This window comes from Harmonia axyridis, chromosome 7 (assembly GCF_914767665.1).
Source record: "Harmonia axyridis chromosome 7, icHarAxyr1.1, whole genome shotgun sequence".
NCBI lineage: Eukaryota > Metazoa > Arthropoda > Insecta > Coleoptera > Coccinellidae > Harmonia > Harmonia axyridis.
The window spans coordinates 34,146,624-34,167,414 of record NC_059507.1 but is presented as its reverse complement, the minus strand read 5'-3'; the positions used below and the strand labels follow the sequence as shown (position 1 = coordinate 34,167,414).

Genomic DNA, 20,791 nt, shown 5'->3' with positions numbered 1-20,791 from the left:
AGAACGTTACTTGAGAGTTTCTTCGTTGAGACAACGGTTTGCAACCGCTCGCCTCCTTCAAAATCAGCTTGAGTAAACTCATGGGGTGCAAATTAGCACTCACACAATAAGAAATCGCCTCAGAGAATATGATTAAAGGCCTCGTGTCGCGGCAAGAGGTCCAGCTCTTATCCCAGCCCATCGAAGGGCGCGTTTGGATTTTGCGAGATAGCATATCCATTGGGAAGAGGCTGATTGGGAAAGAGTTCTCTTCACAGATGAGTCTAGATTCTGCCTCTACCATTGTGATCGACGTTTCTTTGTATACAGACGTCCACATGAAAGATATGCTCAGTGTACTCTTTCCCAATCAGCCTCTTCCCAATGGATATGCTCTCTCGCAAAATCCAAACGCGCCCTTCGATGGGCTAGGGTAAGAGCTGGGCCTCTTGCCGCGACACGAGGCCTTAAATCATAATCTCTGAGGCGATTTCTTATTGTCTGAGTGCTAATTTGCACCCCATGAGTTTGATCTAGCTGATTTTGAAGGAGGCGAGCGGTTGCAAACCGTTGTCTCAACGAAAAAACTCTCAAGTAACGTTCTTGAATGGCAGTTGTTACCCGTGGTCTACCCTGTCCTGGTCTTCGGACATTCGGACCTGTCTCCCTGAATCGCTGCAACATTCTGGACACACTTGTATGGGAAACTCCAAACTTTTCTGCAATTCTTGTGTATGTCTACCCTTCTTCTCGCAAAACTACCACTTGGGCACATTCCTCTTGGGTCAAATTGCGTGTTTCGCGTTGCAGAGCGATCGAGTGTAGAAAATCAAACGAAAGAAAAACTATTGATCACTAGAATTGATCGAGAACAACTGATTTCAAAATGGAGCCAATACCTCTGATAATCTCATCTTTTTCTATTCCTGCTGGGTAAAAACATCTGTATTGAAGAAAAACGTTGAAAGTGGATAACATAGGCATGCATAATTCTGATAAAAATAATTATCATTGAGAACACCTTCAGTTGTAGAATAAATTTGAGATTTCCATAATGTGCGTTAATTCTTTTGCGCAGTGTAAAATTGATTCGTGATATAATACCCTATCCCACTTACGTGAATTTGTCATCACAAATTGCAGAATGGAGAAGTTACATTTTTCTTTTTCGACGTTCTCGTAACTGCCTAAAATTTAAATTCAATGCGCCCTTTCCTTGCTTGTTGAGAGTTCGTTGAAGCACAACGACAGCTTCGGAATAATGAAAACTAGCGGAATACATGCTACGGTGTAACTCGTCCTGCTGAACACTGGATGGTTTTCCTATATGTAATTTGTTCGGTCTGTTATTTGGATTCTGTTGCTTGAACGTGATTGGGAAATGGAGTATGTCCTTTATCTGGAAAATAATAGAAATTAAACATAGCTACACATTAGTCAGAAGTTGCTAAAAGCAAGATTTCATGATGAAGTTCTCAACATTCAGGATCAATAAATATTTCATTTTGTATTGATTTGTTAATTTTGTATCGTTAATTGAAAATACTCTGAATTTTACACTATGGTCTATTCGTTCCAGCTCTCAGAATATTAAATAAGCGCAAAATAGAAAATTTGAAAAAACATGGTTTGGCATCCATATTATTATGCTTCTGCAATATTATCGCCTTCAAATATTTCGAGAATGAAATGAATTGAATTATTATGCGACAAATAATTATTGAAATAGCATCAACTTTGATGAACAATTTTTAAATTCGAGTATAATTTTGAAAATTATCCGACAAATATGAATCCAAAATGAAACCGATGTGAATGAAAAAACCGAATTGGATTATGCATTACTAATTCACATAAAAGAAAAAATAGCAATGTTAAATAGTCCCAACGAAAGATATAGATAGAATCTAATGAAATTAGTATTGAACGGTTTTATTATAATATATAGGGTTTTCCAATAGGAATGATACAATTTATAAAGGTTATAATGGCAACACTATTTTTATATTAGTTGTAAAACTTTGCTTCTGCCGTTTTGCAATAGATGGCTCTAGCGGTAAGTGGTAGTCGAAATAAATAGATTGTAGATGTCATTCAATGAGTTTGATTATTGTATTCGTAAATATAACGCCATCGAAATATTAATCGATTTGTGCCTGCATCATGAAGTTATTCTCGATTAAACATGCCAAGTTCTTGTCATTTGCGGGAGGTTTCAACTTTCTGCTTTGGCATGAAGAAATCTGCGGCTAAGGCTAATAGAATGCTCTCAAATACCTATGGTGAGACCGCTTTTAGTGGAAGAACGCGTCGAGAGTGGTTTCAACGCTTCAAGAACGGTGATTTTGATGTCGAAGACCAGCATGGCGGTGGAAGAGAGGTGGTGCAAAATTGGGGACATTACTTGATCAAGACTCGTGTCAAACGCCAAAAGAATTGGCAGGATCCTTGGGAGTGACGCAAAAAGCTATTTCAACACGCCTGAAAGACATAGGAATGATTTAGAAACAAGGAAATTGGGAGCCGTACGAGTTGAAGCCGGGATATGTTGAACGGTGTTTGTTTGCTTGTGAACATCAGCTCGGCGTAATGTATTATGAGTTGTTGAAACCCACTGAAACAATCATAGGCGATCGTTATCGAACGCAATTAACGCGTTTGAATTGAGCATTGAAAGACAAACGTCCGCAAAACAACGGAAGACATGATAAAGTGATTTTACAGCATGACAATCTTCGAACTATCACTTGTTGCGATCAATGGCACACTAGCTGACCAGCACTTCCGGTCTTAGGAACAAGTGAAACATTGGATCGATTCGTGGATCGCTTCAAAAGATGAGCAGTTTTTTCGACGCGGGATTCTTACGATGCCCGAAAGATGGGAGAAAGTAGTTGCCAGCGATGGACAATACTTTGAATCATAAATGTATAACCAATTTTTTACTATAAAGCATCGAATTTGGGAAAAAACGGTGGAAGCAAAGTTATACGCCTATGTATTCTGACATTTCTCAAGTAATTTGTGTTCAGTATGTTATGCCATTCAATCTTGAAAAGATACACGCTTCAACTAGATTTAGGAATTGTTAAATTGTTTTATCAAAATCTGTGCTAATTTGTGACAACTGAGAGGAATTCAATAAGAACTCATGGACGATAGTATTGTAGAAAAATTGAGACATTTCTTTCACGTACACGATACAAAAGTACCTGTACCAAGAACTAAGCCGAACTTGGAATCACTCTCAAATTTGTCTACAATACGACAAATAATGAGTCGATTAACTAAACAATTCGCCCACGAATTTCTCTCAAATTTTTCTCGGTATACAAATAAGCACTGACTTAATTAAAACAATTTAACAATTTTCAGAGGTTGTTGTCATAATTGAAAGGTATAACCTATTGAATACAAATGACATAAGAAATGTTAAAAAATAGTACACAGTGTTTGCCGTTACAAAAATTTCAAAATGAAATCGAGAACCCTTTACCCTTTATAATATTGTGAAATTTCGATGTTTCCACATATACAATACGGCCCTGTTTCGAAATAATTGATGCGAAAATGTATATAATTTGCAGACTAGCACCACTACGTGAGTATGTTGTTGAATATTAATTACAGTTTCGGGACATTTCTACGAATTTTAATTTATACAGACCTGAAGCTTGTCATGGTCAAGTTTGAATGGTTTCAGATACTAATTAAGATTTAAATTATCGGCAAAATTGAACTTGAGCATGTTTCATCTCGAATTTGTTAAACATAAAGACTACTTGAATTTACTATTTTGTTAAACATAAAGGCTACTTCAATTTACTCGAAATTATATAATTTAGGGTTTCATTTTTAGAATTACTTTTACTTTCTTTTAACCTGGTCATGATATTTCATCACAATTATGTCGATTATGTACAGGGTATTCCAAATTCGATGATCACTAAGAACATCTCGATGCAAAATATTCACGACCTGATTTCTGACATCTTATAATTTCGAAGAGAGAGATCAAAGATGCTTGAATATTTTTTTCTAAAAGTCTTATAGTTCTCGGGATGCTCTTAGTGAGCATTGAATTCGGTACACTCTGTACAGCCAAAGCCAAAATTCATATTTTGACGATATTATGTTTACCCTACTATACAATTATGTAGTTGATACCTATTTGAGAGTAAAAATATTTCATTATTCAATATAAACTTATTAGTAACTATTAAATAAGTTTCTCTCAAGAGTCTCTAGACTCATTTATTAGAACATACCTGCAAAATCCAATTTTTTTTCCGTTCTGCAAACCAGACCTTCGATAGCTTCAACTCTTATTTTATATGAAATTTTTTAGGTCATAGAGAACTAGAGCATCTATTGCTGTTGTGTTTCTGGATCGTAGAAATAAAATCAAAATAATAACAACACGTTTCAAGGAACTTGAGTCTTTTTCAAATTACACTGTATATCGAACTCGATACTTCTACCTTTGCACGCTTCTGTTGAACATTCTGACATTTGGAGATTTATTTCGAAGAAATTTTCCACATGTCCAAATTGAAGTGAATATGATGCTTTCCTATGAAATATTAAGTGCCTCAGATATTAGTTTCAGCTCAATTCGACGTCTGATAGAATTATGTCATGAACTGCATTGCATTGATAACTTATATCATTTCAATCATTCTTTTTCTTCTTCTTTTACGGAAGCGCAGAATATAATAATTCACGGTCGCTAATGGGGATTTTGGATTGCCAAGAGAATTCAGGTTATCAAATTCTCCAACTGAAAGTATTTAATGTTGGCTCAATACTCGAATATAATTTTTCGATTAGCCCAATTTTGATAAGCATTTAATAGAACGAATTTCGAAAACATTTCTTGATAGATTTTTTTTCTTTCTTTCTATTAACTATTAGGTATAGAGTAAATAAATTGAAATGTAGGATCGATTAGCTAGAAGACAACCTTTCAGAACAGCAACCAGTTTGATCTTCAGTTCTCTATCCTATATCCCAAGAATATCTACATATCTTTTCACTTGTATAGGTCTACAGGTTTAAACCTCCAGGGGAATGTCCTATTCCTGAACTGCTACTGCTGACCTGCTGCCAGATAGTAGCGGGGAGGTTACTAAAGCAAACCCTACACCTAAAGTAAATACTGTAAGAGTTACTGAGGAAGAACTTCAAATGAGGAAACACCGCAATTTATTACTATGTGGAGTAGTCTGTGACTTTTTCGGAAAACAAAACTGAAATTCGATGTTTCTATGACTAAATTTGATATTTCATGAATTACTCGTAATTGAAAATTTTATTGGTTTATGAATTTCCCAACATTCCCAATTACAATTCATTAAATGTAAAATTTAGTTATTAAAACATCGAATTTTAGTTTCTTTCTGTGTTGTCCGAAAATCACAGACTACATAGTTAGAAATTGCAGTTTTTCCTCATTTCAAGTTCTTCCTCGATAACTGAAAGGTCGGTTACCCTAATTCGCATACGAATCTCAAATCAACACAACGAATTCATTTTTCGTCTTAAATTGTAAGTATAAGAACTATCGCTCCACCCTATACGAGTGGATCAACCCCTAATCTTACGAGACAATCCGCATCTCCACCAATGGTCCAGCCATAAAATATGGAATATATCGAAGCTTTTTCCCGATTCTATAGCACATTTCTAGTGGTTCTCCCGACAGAGGGACATATTCGCGTGTTCCAACCACTTAGCAGATATCACGAAATTGAATTAAATCAATCTTCTCGTATCCATACATCGAAAAATTGTGTTGCCTCATATCCATCCCGAAATATTCTTCCGGCACGGGCTCCAGATTTGCAGGGAAAGCCGATGAATTGAAAACCGGTCATGAATGACGATGTTGCGCGGCATAATTCCATGCCAAATCTGTATTTCCCGCACATTCGGTATGTCTGCCGTTGCATCTGATGTTGCTAGGTATGTATTTGCCCTCGCAAGGAGGAAAAGCCGCGGATACGAGATGCAATATTCAAATTTTCCAGGGTTTTCACGGTAGGGGGATTAATTATATGGACGGTGGTTGGTTTTTTTTTTGCTGATTTTTCAGACTCGAAGAAGGTTCGATTCTTGTTTCTTTTTATAGGATTGTTCGGTGGAATTAGATTCACCGATTCTTGGATATTAGATTCTTGGATTCTTGCTAGCTAGTTTTCTCCCAGGCAGATCTCTTCATGTGGTTGTCGATGGAGTTTCATCTGACTCTCTAATCATAAATGTGTTCCGCAGGGATCAATTCTCTCACCAACACTATTTCTACTTCACATCAATGATCTGTTGGGAGCAACTTCATGTCCAGTACAAAGTTTTGCGGATGATAGTACCCTCCATACCACCTTCTCTTCCAGGGCTCCAATACCAGCCCGACTTACGTATTTTGGTCCAGTAAGTTCGTTTTTAAAATCTTCAATATTACAATTGCAATTACAAGTCAATTCTGCGATAGAATTTTATTGATATCAAATACAAGTGTATTAGATGTTAATTACAGACTGAGATAAGCTAAAGCGTCCGTGACGCTGGAAAGGATTGCGGACTTAGCCATCTTCCACGAAGCGGTCAGGTTACACATATCTTCGGTTCATTAGTCTGCTTATCTTGTTGTTAGGTGTCTTCGAACGAGGTATATAACTCCCGCCAAATCAGTAACGAATGAGAATGAAATGTTAATAACATAAATATGGACTAGGCAATAATTCTTGAATGGGGATCCAATAACTTGGTGGATTTCAATGCAGACAAAACACAAACATGTCTTTTCTCTAGAAAGGCTGATCTTAGTATGCCCAACATAAGCTTGTCAGGAGTAACTATACCTTTGAAGTAATCCATCTCGATGCTTGGTATTACTATCAGCAATAACATTTCTTGGGAAGATCACGTGAGATCAATTGCCAAAAGTGCATCCCAAAAACTTGGTTTGCTGTTTTCTGCATTTTTGCATTTTGATAATTCAATGACATTTAACTGAGCTTGACTTTTATTTTTTGGCGAACGTCCAAGAATGTTACTATAGAAATGATCACAATATTGCAGGAGGCGAAACACCAAAACGATTATACTACGTCGTCAAGTGGTATATTCACTTATCAATATGCCGTAACAAAAGGAAATTTACGGATTCTATTGATTCATCAGAACATGAGTTGTATAATCACACAATAATATACAAGGAGAATGGAATTTTCATCTGGAGTTGAGTTTACAACAAGAAATCACACATTTGTTCTCAAAAATCAAGTAAATTCAAATGAAAATTACAAGAAAAAATTATGATGAGTACCACTTTCTTCTGATCTCAAGGTGATTTTTTTTTATTAGGGACCAAAAAAGCCATCTAATGATATATACTGGGTCTGCCATTTGAAATAAGGACGTGGTAGTCTGTTTCCGGTATAACCGGAAGTTGAAGAGATCTGATATTTCGGGGAGAAAGATTGTCTCAAACCTCAACAGGCAAATTTTCAGCTCAAATTATGATTGCTTTTCTATGAAAGACTAATAGGCCATCGCGCTGAATCATTATGTATTTTGCATTTCATGTGATCCTGAAAATTATGGACCTGACTAGAAAATAAATTTTATATTCAAATTTTATGCTCATGCCTAAAAAAATCCACATCCAAATTTCCCAGGATTCCTAAACCAATTGAACCAAACGAATCGAATACGAAAGTATCGTATTCGTTAAGAACTTTCCTTAAAGTTCCTGGTTTTCCTTCCAAATTGGGATGAATCGCATAATAATCGGTTCCCTCTTAACCCAAAAAACGAGGGATATTCAGCTAGATATTCCCGTGAAACCCGAAACACCACCAGGAGATGAATACCTGAATTATTCTAGCAAGGATAATGAGAAGTTGCTACAACGACTGCGCTGAAATAAAAAATGTATGGGAAGGATACATTATTACCGAGTATCTACACGCGATTAATTCGAAGAGAAATCTGTCCTATACCCAATCCCTTTCTTTCACCTGAACAAGCCGAAAAATAAGGGCTTAGAGAAATTGGATAGTACGTCGTTCGCTTCCTCAGCGCTTTTCTCCCAATCTGGGATGGGAGATACGTACACGATATTTGGTAAAAATAGAACAGAAAAACACTGAAATCGAGTTATGAGTTTTTGTGGTATCCCTCAATTGTATACATACAGGGTGTTTCGTTGGGAAACGGAAATACTTCACAGGCGCATAGGTGGCACCAAGGCGGTTCTGGAGATAATGTTGAAATGAATTACAAAGTAATCTTGAAATAATTATGGATTCAATATTTTTGATAATTCATTGTTGAAAGTCACTTCAAACCACTTTCAGATATCCAAGTTCTTGAAAACTTCACTTTTACTTTGAAAATTTCTGCAGTAAAACTGTCTGCGCGAAAATTTGAAGTACACGTCTCAGTTTAGTTTTCAGTGGTGTTTCCGAATATCAACACATATTTTCAAAATTCCGATGTACAGGGTGTTGTTTCGAGGATTCAAACGATTCATAATTTTTTGTTAACCCGGATCTGGATTTTCAAGGAAGTTAGTGAATGACACGTTTGGGCTCTCAATTAGGAACATATTTACCAAATATGAAGAAAATATACCGGGTGGTTCCTCAGAAAGAAACAGGCGAAATACATAAAACACACTGTATCTCGACTACGAAGACAGTAAGACCCAATAAATGGAGTATCTCCAGAACCGCCTTGGTGCCACCTATGCACCTGTGTAAAGTATTTCCGTTTCCCAATGAAACACCCTGAATAGGCGTACAACTTTGCTTCCGCAGTTTTTTGCCAAATTCGATGTTTTAGTGTGAAAAACTGGTAATACATTAATGATTCAAAGCATTGTCCATCGCTGCCCACTACTTTCTCCCATCTTTCCTGTAGCGTTGAAAAAACTGATCATCTTTTGAAGCGATCCACGAATCGAACCAATTTTTCACTTCTTCATAAGACTGGAAGTGCTGGTCGGCCAGGCCGTTTGCCATTGATCGAAATAAGTGATAGTCCGAGGGAGCAACGTCTGAAGAATACGGCGGGTGGGGTAGGACTTCCCATTTCAACGTTTCCAAGTATGTCTTGACCACTTTTGCAACACGGGGTCGAGCATTGTCATGGCCGTTTGTCTTTCAATGCTTCATCAAGTAGACTCAGCAAACCTTCATAACATTTCACTGAGCTTCACTTTTATTTTTTGGCGAACGTCCAAGAATGTTACTATGGAAATGATCACAAGTAGTCGTTAGTAGTATATTCACTTATCAATACGCCTCAACTATGGGAAATTTACGGATTTTATTGGTTCATCATTTTAGTTTTTCACCTCGAAACGGCCGTTGGCCAAAGGCCTTGAGTTTAGAAACTAACAAAAACGTTCAAACTTCTTTAATAAAATACTAGTACGCGCCGTAGATCTACCTTGTAGGTAGATCAATGTAGCCCATAGATCAACCTTGTAGGTAGATCAATGTTGCCCACAGATCCGCTTTGCCCGTAGATACACCTTGTAGGTAGATCTACATAGCCCATAGATCCTCTTTGTCCATAGATCTGCATTGGCCACAGATCTAGATGTACACCCTATATAAAATTCATTCAAATACTGCATACCTCCTGTATTATCGATATCGGACTAATATACAGCGAGACTCAAAGGTTTCAGTAATTCCATAAATACGCGTTAGCAACGCACAGTCTGTATGTAATTTGAGGAATAATTTTGATCAAGTCGACATGAAACATCCTGTATATGAAGTTATTGTTGAAACACAAAAAAGGAACCAAAAACACCAATGGACATGCCCGACTCGTTAATCGAATACCTTCAAGATGGCAGAAAAAGCAAATGCTATGAAACCAATTTTCGAATTCCATGCGGAATGAATTCTTCAGGAATGTCTAATTGGGACATGCTAAATTGTACACACTGTATTAACTCCATTCATACTTATTTTCGCGAATTATGTAAAAGAAAGAAGACTAACCTAAAGCTGTTATCCAAATTTATAGATTTCAGGTTGCCTATTTTTCCAAAAATATCAAATTGGTATCCCAATTTTATACACCCTATATAATTTTAAATCAATTATTATATATTTTCTCACAAATTATGCAAAAGAAGAATAACCTTAAGCTGATAATCCGATGTTTCAATAGGTTACAATTTTGCATAAATGTCTGATTGCCACTCAAAAATAATACACCCTGTATGAAATCGTCAACCACTCAGTGTATACCTCCAAGAATTATGTAAAAAAAATAACCTGGATCTAAGATCTCAACAATCAGATTTCAACAGGTTTCAGTTATTCAGAGTCGTCCAATTGGAACTCGGAAATTGTGCACTCTGTATAAAAAATATTCATCGCACGTATATCTTCGCAAATTATGCAAAAGAAAACTAACCTGAAGCTCTAATTCCAATTTTCAGATTTATAAGGTCTCGATTTTCCAGAAATGTATAAATAATTGACGCTTGAAAATTGTACCCCCTGTATGAAATGGGAATGTGGGAATCCCTATTATTTTAAAATCATCATTGACTTCATTTGATCCATTTCACTATTACAAAGTATTCACTGCCAAATAATATAAAAATTAATAAGTGGCGAAAAAATAAGAAAAAAATTTCAACCAGCAGCGAGATTTGAACTTGCAGCCCATAGAGGCTTCATATCATTCGACCGCATCCTTAACCACCCGGCCACAATGGCATTACGTAATTTGGTGCATTTGTGCTACTTATAGGGAATCATCAAAATCACAGGTTTCAGAGATTCTATAAATATGAATAATTTTCATGATTTTCGTCTAAAAAACCGTTAGATATGAAGGAAATCGAATATTTATATCTGTACCTACCGATTTATCAGTCCTATATGAAAAATTCAAGTCTCTCCTTGACAACTTACATGAAACGGAATGCTATAAGATTTCACCAATTTCCATGAAAATCTCAACAAAATGCAAAAATACCATCAGAAAAGGACGTTTCCTACCATTTCCGTTCATTATTTGCTTGAATATCTCGTTGAAAACACTTCAAATAACCAAAATGACTCCTATAGAAGCTTCAGCAAACCAATGTATTCGACTGCCACAAAATGATTCTGTTTGAAAATATCATCAAATATACCTCGAAAAACGGATCTGAATCGAATCTGAATCATCGTTTCTTGAATTTTCCCTCTGAATTCGTCCAAATTTCAATGTTTCTAGTCGAATATCATCTGACGTTTCGTATTTATATCATAATTATGGAAAGAAATCACGGCATGAATAAATTTTGACATTTGTCGTCTTCTGTCCAAGTATTGACTTATTGCAGCTTCTAAAATTCGAAAAGCATCCATCGGGGCATATTTAGTATCGATATTTTAGTCAAATATGGAATTTCTGTAATTGAATCGATATAATTAACTGAATTGATCATTATTTCTGGTTCGATCGACAATTAGAAATATTCTAGAAACGTCTATTGCCGCGGACGTTGCTAGGCCCGTTGCTAACCAAGGACATCGTAGTATTTTCCTATTGGTCGTTCACGTCGACGTGAATCTGGAAATTCGTCGGGAAATTTCCCAAACTTCATCCGTTCATTCCCAGGTAATCCCGAAAAATCGGGAAACGGGAATATCCGCGGGAGTTAATTCGACATTTTCTCTTTCTTCCCGTACTTTTAGTTTTTCTCGTATCTCTCCCAGAGCCGAGAACACTCGACCGCAAAATCGGTCCAAAATCGTTCGATTTTCGGTGGGAGGAGCGCTTACGAGTTTAATATAGTATATAATGTCAAGACACAATTTTATATTCTATCTACAAATCCAGACGCGTTTCAACCTATTAAATCTCATCAGCGCAGCTATAGGACCAGCAGAGAAAACGAATCGAAAATGGTTAGTGCCTACGATAAAGAAGAATACAAAATAGACAATGTGTCCATCTTTATAATCAACACTGAAATAGTTCATTTTAACTAATATTTCTACGACACTGTACAGGGTGTACATTTTTCATTATGGTTGCAGGTATCTCCGTTATAAGTACAACTAGAGGGCTGCGGTTTTCGCAACCATGTGCTACTTTTTCGAGAAACAAAAGATGCATTTTCCGAAGTTCTTTGTTTTTTGAGAAACAGGCCGAAAACCACATCCCTCTAATTTCACTTATAACCTCACATAGTAAACTAATGGCACGCGCCAAAAGAACAGGCTTATACCATTAAATTTTTTTCTTACATATCTCGATATCTTAGTCTTTGCAATCATCAAATAGAAGGATTGTTTGATTAATTTTCAATTGAAACTAACAATTTTCATCAGTTTAATCACATCCATTTTAGCAAAAAAAATCTCGCATTTTAGCGTGAAAATCTCGTCAGCGCGGTTAAGCAGTATCTACACGTGAATGAATTGGGTGGTTCACAAGACCGATATCTAGCAGGATGCATCGATACTTGGAGGAGAGGAATTACTGAAGATTCGTAGCGGGAAAAAAATTGTCTGTGTGAATCGAGACTCAATTTTCTGAACGACGTGCTAGCTGCAATATCGCAGCGTGCACGCCGCGAAACGATCGCTCGTGTGCATCGAGACTGACATATGAATCGCTATTCGGCATAATTCGACTGGATATCTTGGCTGCAACATCTGAATATGCGAGCGAGCTATATGAAAACCAATGTTTTTGGGACAATGGACTAGTTTTCATTTTTTTGTTGATTAATTCTAAAAATTTAAGTGAAATGAAACAAAAATGTGGAAATGAAAAAGTTATGGGACTTTGAAGTTGCGCTTGGAAGAATAATTTCATAGTCTAGTGTGTGACGTCACGCCACTTACACGAGGCGACTGGTATTCGCAGAGTGCTTACGAATTCATTGGTGTACAATCACTTGTGCCATTCGTGTCGTGTTTTGTTCGTTACACGATGGCTGAAATAAAAAAAAATCCTACAAATATTGTATTGTGCCTTTGTGTGCAAGCACGACAATTAAAAACCCCAATAAATTGTTTTTTTCTGTACCAAATGACATGAATCAAAGGAAGAAGTGGTGCAAATTAATGAGGCGTGACTTAATTGGACCTAAAACTACTTCATATGTGTGTGAAGATCATTTTGATGTAAGTACCTATCAGTACTAGCTGTCTATTTCTGATAATACAAATACTAAGGTGTAAAATGGTTTGAAATAAGTTATTGAGTAAAAATAACTTTGTCCTTTCACGAAGCCTTCTTCCATTATGGTGACATAAAAACAAAACTCGAGTTAAAATTACACTGTACAACTACAAACGGCGCGAGAGCCTTGGCGCGGCTAAGTATTTAAACGTTATTTATGGTGTAGCGATCACAGGCAAGTGGCGTGACGTCACAGACGAGTCGGAGACCAAAGACGTTCCGCGCTAAAATACGTAAATTTAAATAATCTATTTCTCAGTCATTTATTGATGGATTTTCAAAATGTTTTCACTGATTTATCAGTTTTGCTCTATATTTTAATTCTATCGTGTCAAATATAGTATTATCAACATCACTAAACTAGCCCATTATCTATACAACTCGAATGTAAAGGTTCATAAAACCGTAAAAACAGTAGCTTTATATCTTGTTGTATGAATAACAATTCCCACATCTTTCTTCTCAATAGAAGACTCTTTTATACTAATCCAACACCCCCTAATTCCCAATTACCCTTACCGTTACCCGTAAAAACGGCGATTACCACTGGTCGGACGCAGATTCGACTTTCGCTGTCCGCGCTTCTCGACGTCCGACGAGCGCTTGATGGCGTATGCGCGACTCCTTCATAAATTCCGGCTCGCCGATCTTCTCAACTCAACGGTGGCGCGGTGTCGAATCGGCAATTTAATATAAACGCGGTGTCGTTGTGACTCGGTCGCCTTTCAACCCCCTCTCAGTCAGTGGCGGTGCCGCGATGCCCCGTTGAAGTGTCCCGTTACTAGAGACGAGTCTCCCCCCAGTTTTTTTCAACCGTTTTATGAGGTCGGGACGACGGACGACGGTCTATCATAGGAAAGTTTCGGGTGTTGGAGTCGAGGTGAGTCCGGAAGAATTTTTTTTTATACAGGGTGAGTCTTTGACTTGTACATATAGGGTAAATGCACTGGTTCTCGATCAGTTAACAGAAACATCGATTTCGAGCACGATTTTTTCACACATAAACTTATCAAATTTTAATGGTGTTGGTGTTCATCCATTCTTTGTCGAGTTTTAAATGATTTGTCATATAATTTTAAGCGTTCTTTCCGCATTTAACCTTTGAAATGTGAAAAGATATAGAAAATCTCAATAACCTTCTGTTCTCGACCACGCCGCAGAGTTCTCGACCATTTTTGTGTTAGTTTTCGACCACTAATAGTAGTGGCCGCTCCACTTAAAAATTTTATAAAAAACTTTAGAGCGAGATGACTGATTAGTTCTTACTTTTCCACCGTACCATCGACATCACTACCTATCACTCAGGTGGATTTCAGATGAGGTAATCAAGTAAGAAACACTCGGAACGTAAAAAAAAAATATTTTGCAAAAGTTTACACTTTCTATAAATATTTCAGAATAGCAACTCATACAACATTATTTGGTTATTTTGCTCTTAATATCTATTTAGAAACTAATGAGTAAATAAAATATAAAACACCGACCACCAGTGGTCGAGAATTAAGTACAATCAAATTGGTTCTCGACCGCGAATAAATAAAGGGTAAAAATAAGTGTTTCAACGTTAATTCGGTAGTCGCAAACTAATATTCAGAAAGTAGATATATAAATGAATCAAGGTATCGAAAAAAAACGAAAATGATTCAACAGAATTATATCAGTTGAAATAAACAATGAAGCAACATATTGGTTCTCGACCACTTTGGTCGAGAAATAAAAGATACAAATTTTCCAATACCAGTTCGCGACCGCCGAATATTGAACAGAAAAATATACATTTATTTGCTTTTTGATTGAAATACACTCGAAAATATATCTTATAGTTGATATGGAACAAAATATACACACATAATTCATTTAAAATAAGAAATAATTACTATTTTCTGGTCATATATCACAAAGCACTTTTCTAAGAGAGGACGAGAAAGAACCCTTTTCAATGATAGACAATTATAAACTAATTTTTAGCGCGAAAACTTTGACCTATACCACTACTATGCAAACTATCTTGGAAGCGTAGAATGGTCGAGAACACGTACCGCGAAAATATTTTGCACTATATGATATATTTTTATTATTATTTTATCTCAAATCACGGAATGGTCGAGAACCAGGGCCGGTCGGCTAACCAGTGCATTTACCCTATTTCAACCGAAGATTCCTGAGGTCACGGTTACAAAGATACAGGCTGTTGAAAATCGATAAAAAAATGTGATTTTCAGCTATATCTCGTAGACGGTTCTATTGAAGAAAATGATTTTTGGAATATAGCTTTTCCTTGATGTGATACATCTTCTCCGAACACAAGATTCCCTACACATCTTTCAGTTTCTTCATTATGAACATTACATCACATAAAATACCAGAAATTCGAAGAACCCAACTCTTAAAAGTAATTTGAACGTTCATTGAACAATATTTGGTTAATTTGAAAAATGAAAGTATTCTTCATATTTTCTCCTACAAAGCGCCGTTTTCGAGTAACTTGATCTTAAAAAAAAAAATTATCTGTGAAATTCGAAAAATTGGGTACTTTAGCTGAATGCAACTCTGTTCTGCTTTGGAAAAAAACCACAGAAATGAATATTTACTATGATGTCATGTCTCAGATTTTAGAATTGAAATACTAGCCAACTTAGTTTGAAAATAAAGTTATTTGAATAAGCTCACCTCAACTCTTCTATTCGATAACAACTTACTGAGCTTTGACACAGCTCTTATAATAAGAAGATACTTCATTAAAATCGACATAACATTCTATTTTGAAAAGTCCAGATTTCCCATAAAGCCCATGTTTAAACAAGTTTTCACAAATTAGTCCCATTATAATGACAACAATCAATATCCCACTAAAGACTGCTGCTATTTTTATGAGATAGTTGGAACAAATCAAATGCTTCATTTCATAAAGGAAAGACTCCTGTATTGTTCTTCTAGGGTAATTTTTTTTTTGTGTTATTGCTTCGGATTGGGCTTGTTTTTTTTTTGGCGGTGGGTTTGATATTTTTATTGGGAGACGCCGCGCCGGCTGGATTTGTCTATTTCACCGAAAAATTCAGTATATTAATTTTATTGAGAATTTTTTACTCCTTTATAATAACTTTTCTTATTGATATTTATTTGATGAAGATAACTGCATATTTACAACATGCTGTTTCTTCATAAACTAACATTCATTTTACATGGAAAACATTACAAGTCAGTGATGCGATTCAATAATGTTTAAGTAAGTACAAAATGGCGAATGCGTCCGTTTCTTGATGTCCTTGTAATACAGGGTGGCCACTTTTTTAATGGGATTGTATTGGTAACTTTTAAACCATAAGAGTTAGGAGGTCGGTCAAATGGAGAAAAAGTTGCATGCATAGAAGCTTTATCAAGCAGTTCAAACAAATCGAAATTATCAGGGCCGGTTATTGAGATATCATAAAAAAATTAAATTCCGTCATTTTGATTTTTCTTTTTTTCCCACTTTATTTCAAATATTATCAAAAAATGTTACATGAATTTTTTATTCGTCAGTAAATTGTTCTCAATTTGACGTAATCAGATTTCGTATTCAACGTTTCGTGCTCTCTGGGCCACCCTCAACAACATTTTTTTCAATACGGACCTGTATATTTTGTGACACTTTTCAAAATAACTTTTAACGCTGAATTCAACGCTATATCATACGTCATTCAAAGTTGATTTCTAGGTGATTTGGACCCTTATCCAATTTTCTTTGGGTCGGATCTGTAGTGAATGCAATTTATCAAAAACTGCTGTTAATAAAATAGTCAAGAGACGCGAATACAATTATTTTAAATTCGAATACCAAGCCTTGCAAAAATTATATCGCAATGATATCATAATCAAGTTCGATTCTGTAATTTGTTTCAACGGAACAAATGATAAATCCAACAATAGTGATTTCTTGCGAGAAGATTGAGAATGTATTGGAACAAATGTATAAGAAGTATGGGTTCCAGAACCGTTAAGTGCATTTTACAAAATGGTGGACATTTCGAACAATTACTTCATTCATTTTCATTTACTTTCGAATAATCATTCGATTTTTCTTTCATTAAATCATAATTCGTTTATGAATTCAAATATGTAAATAATTATTACTTGTTTCTTGATTTGATTCTGATATGTTCCATTTAGTTCAAGATGAGTAAGTTGATTTTCTCATCGAAATGTATTGCAGGTTGTTAATTAAACTAAAGGTACCTAAATGTAATACCAAGTTACCAATACAATCCCATCGAAAAAGAGGCCACCCTGTATACCAATCGCAAAAATCATAAATCGGAACCTTGAACTGAACAGGAAACAGAAGATACCCTAATGAATGTTCTGTCGCAAGACTAAGTAACTACTAATTGACACCTTGGTCGCCATATCAACCGAGGTTATGGTCAAGTTAATTAATGCAGTCTACATTAATTAAATCGTTCTTCTCCACTGCACTCGGCGACGAACTGTTATAATTGAATCAGCAATTCCAGTTGAATTTCATCGATTTCATCGTTATTTTGTGACAAAAACAAATATCTTAAAATGGTTTTCTAATTTGTATGTCTAATTTTGACATCTTCAGACTCATTGACGTTTTGAGACGCTTCAATTTTCGTAACTATAGGGTGTTTTTTTCGAGGTATATAACTTTAAGTTGGCATTACTGTTCAAGATGGCGACCGATTGAACAGCTGTTAAGTGGTTTCTTCTCAGTTTGGTTTGGTAATTCATCATGAATAGACTCACGCCTGAACAACGCTTGCAAATAGTGCAATTTTATTTCGAAAATAATGGTTCTGTGCGGAATACGTATCGCGCACTACGTCCATTTTATTTTGTTTGGCGATGAAGCGCACTTCCGGTTGAATGGCTACGTCAACAAACAAAACTGCCGCATTTGGAGTGAAGCTAATCCTCAAGTGTATGTCGAAACACCGTTACATCCAGAAAAACTGACTGTTTAGTGCGCTTTATGGGCTGGTGGAATCATTGGTCCGTACTTCTTCAAAAACGATGATGGCCAGAACGTTACAGTCAATGGTGATCGGTATAGAGCCATGATTACTAACTTTTTCATTCCTGAATTGAACAACCATGATGTCCAGGAGCTGTGGTTCCAACAAGGCGGCGCAGCATGTCACACAGCTCGTGCCACAATCGATTTATTGAAAGACACATTTGGTGACCGCCTAATTTCACGTTTTGGACCTGTGAATTGGCCTCCAAGATCTTGTGATTTAACACCGCTAGACAACTTTCTGTGAGGCTATGTAAAGTCAATGGTCTATGCGGATAAGCCACAAACCCTTGACCATTTGGAAGACAACATTCACCGTGTTATTGCCGATATATGGCCACAAATGTTGGAAAAAGTCATCGAAAATTGGACGTCCAGATTGGACTACATCCGAGCCAGCCGTGGCGGTCATATGCCAGAAATCATATTTAAAATGTAATGCCACAAAATTATCTTGCGGATAAATAAAATTCATGTAAATCGAATAATCCATCGTTGTTTTATTGCAATTTAAAGTTCTATAGCTCTAAAAAAAAAACACCCTTTACATTCTTTTACTTTAGAAGAATGTAATGACTTATTTACGAGAAGAAAAATTATTGTTTTTCTTCTCGTAAATAATCGCGATAATCACAAACATTAAAATATTCGTGAAAATTATTTTGTTATATCGTTTTATCCTCGGGTATAATAACTGTTCTTATTGATTCCATCTACAACATAGTATCATTCTTCTCTGATGAAATTGAATCAAATAACAGATTAGAATAAGATTGATATTTCATAATCTCGGCATAAATTCACCCCTATCCCCAGAAGCGACTCTCTAATCGAAGAATAGGGGCGTTAAATTACAGCATAAAAAATTAATATCGTTAAATTTTCCGTCAGTCAAGATAAAACACGTAGGGCGAAAGTTTCATTTACACTTCAAGTGTGAAGGATGAACAATAAACGTACAAATTGAAAATGCGAGGAAGAGAATCTAATATCTTTCCTACGTCAATGTGAGTTCTTGGGCCTCTGAGCTGTTTTGAGATGTTAGACGAGGGATCAAAAATTAAATACAAGCTTGGTTGCGGATGATCTCTCTAGATTTTGGAATTTAGATTAATTTTTTGTTTGGTGTTTCAAGTGATGAGATTTTGGAATCGTTCGATAAAGAAACATTTTAATCCCCTTGACGTTTTCACAGTATAAGATTGTGTAGAATCTAAAAATCGAATGAAAAAATCCGCCCGTCCGCTGTCCATAGCTTTTTTTTTGAATATCACTCATATGAAAGGCCTAGGCACCTGAATGTAAAAAAAATAGTTATCGGTTGATAACTGGGCAGAAACATTTTCTGCCTAGTCGCATGTAAGTCATAAGCTGAGATGATCAATACCCCTTAAACAAAATCTTAGCGATCAAGGTAAAAGCCTTTTAGCTGCAAAGTACCTAAAAAACTATTCAAATAAATTCCCTGGGAAAGTTATGATTATATGTAGGATCCAATTATTGTTTCCCTGTAACTAATTGAGATGGTCAACCGGATGCTTGGAGACCTATTAATTTCTTCAAGTGTCAAGAGCATGACATTTTCAATGAATTCACAAGGAACGAATTGTTATTGTACATAATGTAAAAAGGATGTGTAATTCTTCGGGGTGTCGAAGATGTGTCATGTCGGTTGTAAATCTTAAGAGACTTACTGGGGTTGGGAAAGTTCGAGAACAAGACGGTTGTACCAGATGTGTTACATCTGAGTATCAGATTCTATTCCTTCAAGAATATTCGATTTCCAGGAATCCGCGAAGATCTTTGTGGGCGGTACGACAAAGCTCTTATTGGACTAGGGGATGGTACTTTCCCCTAAGGGTGTGGTCAAACCGAGAGAAGGGAGGTCGATATTCGAGAGAGGGTAGTTCCAATCGGCAGAGAGCACAGTTCAAATTGAGCCGAAGACGGGTGAAGTTGAAGTTAAGTCTAAGACGGGAGACAGAACAAGTTCGGTCGGTCAACTTAAGACGTACGACGTAAAGACGGTTCGCGGACTAGATTAAGACGAGTCGCGAACAAATCAAAGACGAGACGACCGAAAATTCGAAGTACGACGAAGACGTGATAAACGAAGACGTTTCGAGTAATTAAACTAGAGTTAAAGACGAATTTCAGTACCGTAGTGAGAAACTTGTTAATTAAGACGTAATTAGGATCTTCTCAATACTGAGTTTGTACTGTATAATTGTGGCTTTGTAAATAGATGTAAATAATTCAAAAGAGTTTAATTATTACAAATCCAAAGTCACGGAGAAAAAGACGAAAGGCCAGGTAATCGAATCATACCTCTAGATGATCGATTAACCAAGCCTACATTTATTACATTAAATTTGTAGCTTTTATCGCTATTTTTACTTTGAACACTTTATAACTTGGGAAACAGCGTTGACTATATTTACAAGGATTGACCACGATCAGTTATGAAATATCAAACGTGTAATGTTTTCGTTGTACTAAATGAAATATTTCTCATCGCAAGGCTCTAGCTCATTTAGTTTTGCAGTAATTTGCATTTTTCAAAATTCATAGAAG

General features: G+C 36.1%; 1 protein-coding gene across 1 annotated transcript in view; it reads left to right on the top strand.

Annotated features, from left to right (window-relative positions):
* Positions 1 to 13,891: 13,891 nt before the first annotated feature.
* The window catches only part of LOC123684400 (gamma-aminobutyric acid receptor alpha-like), a 97,436-nt gene continuing 90,536 nt past the window's right edge, over positions 13,892 to 20,791 (top strand). The window contains exon 1 of the mRNA XM_045623646.1: positions 13,892 to 14,077. Within this exon, the coding sequence (XP_045479602.1) occupies positions 14,018 to 14,077 (60 nt within the window). The 5' untranslated portion in view covers positions 13,892 to 14,017. The remainder of the gene's footprint in view (positions 14,078 to 20,791) is intronic.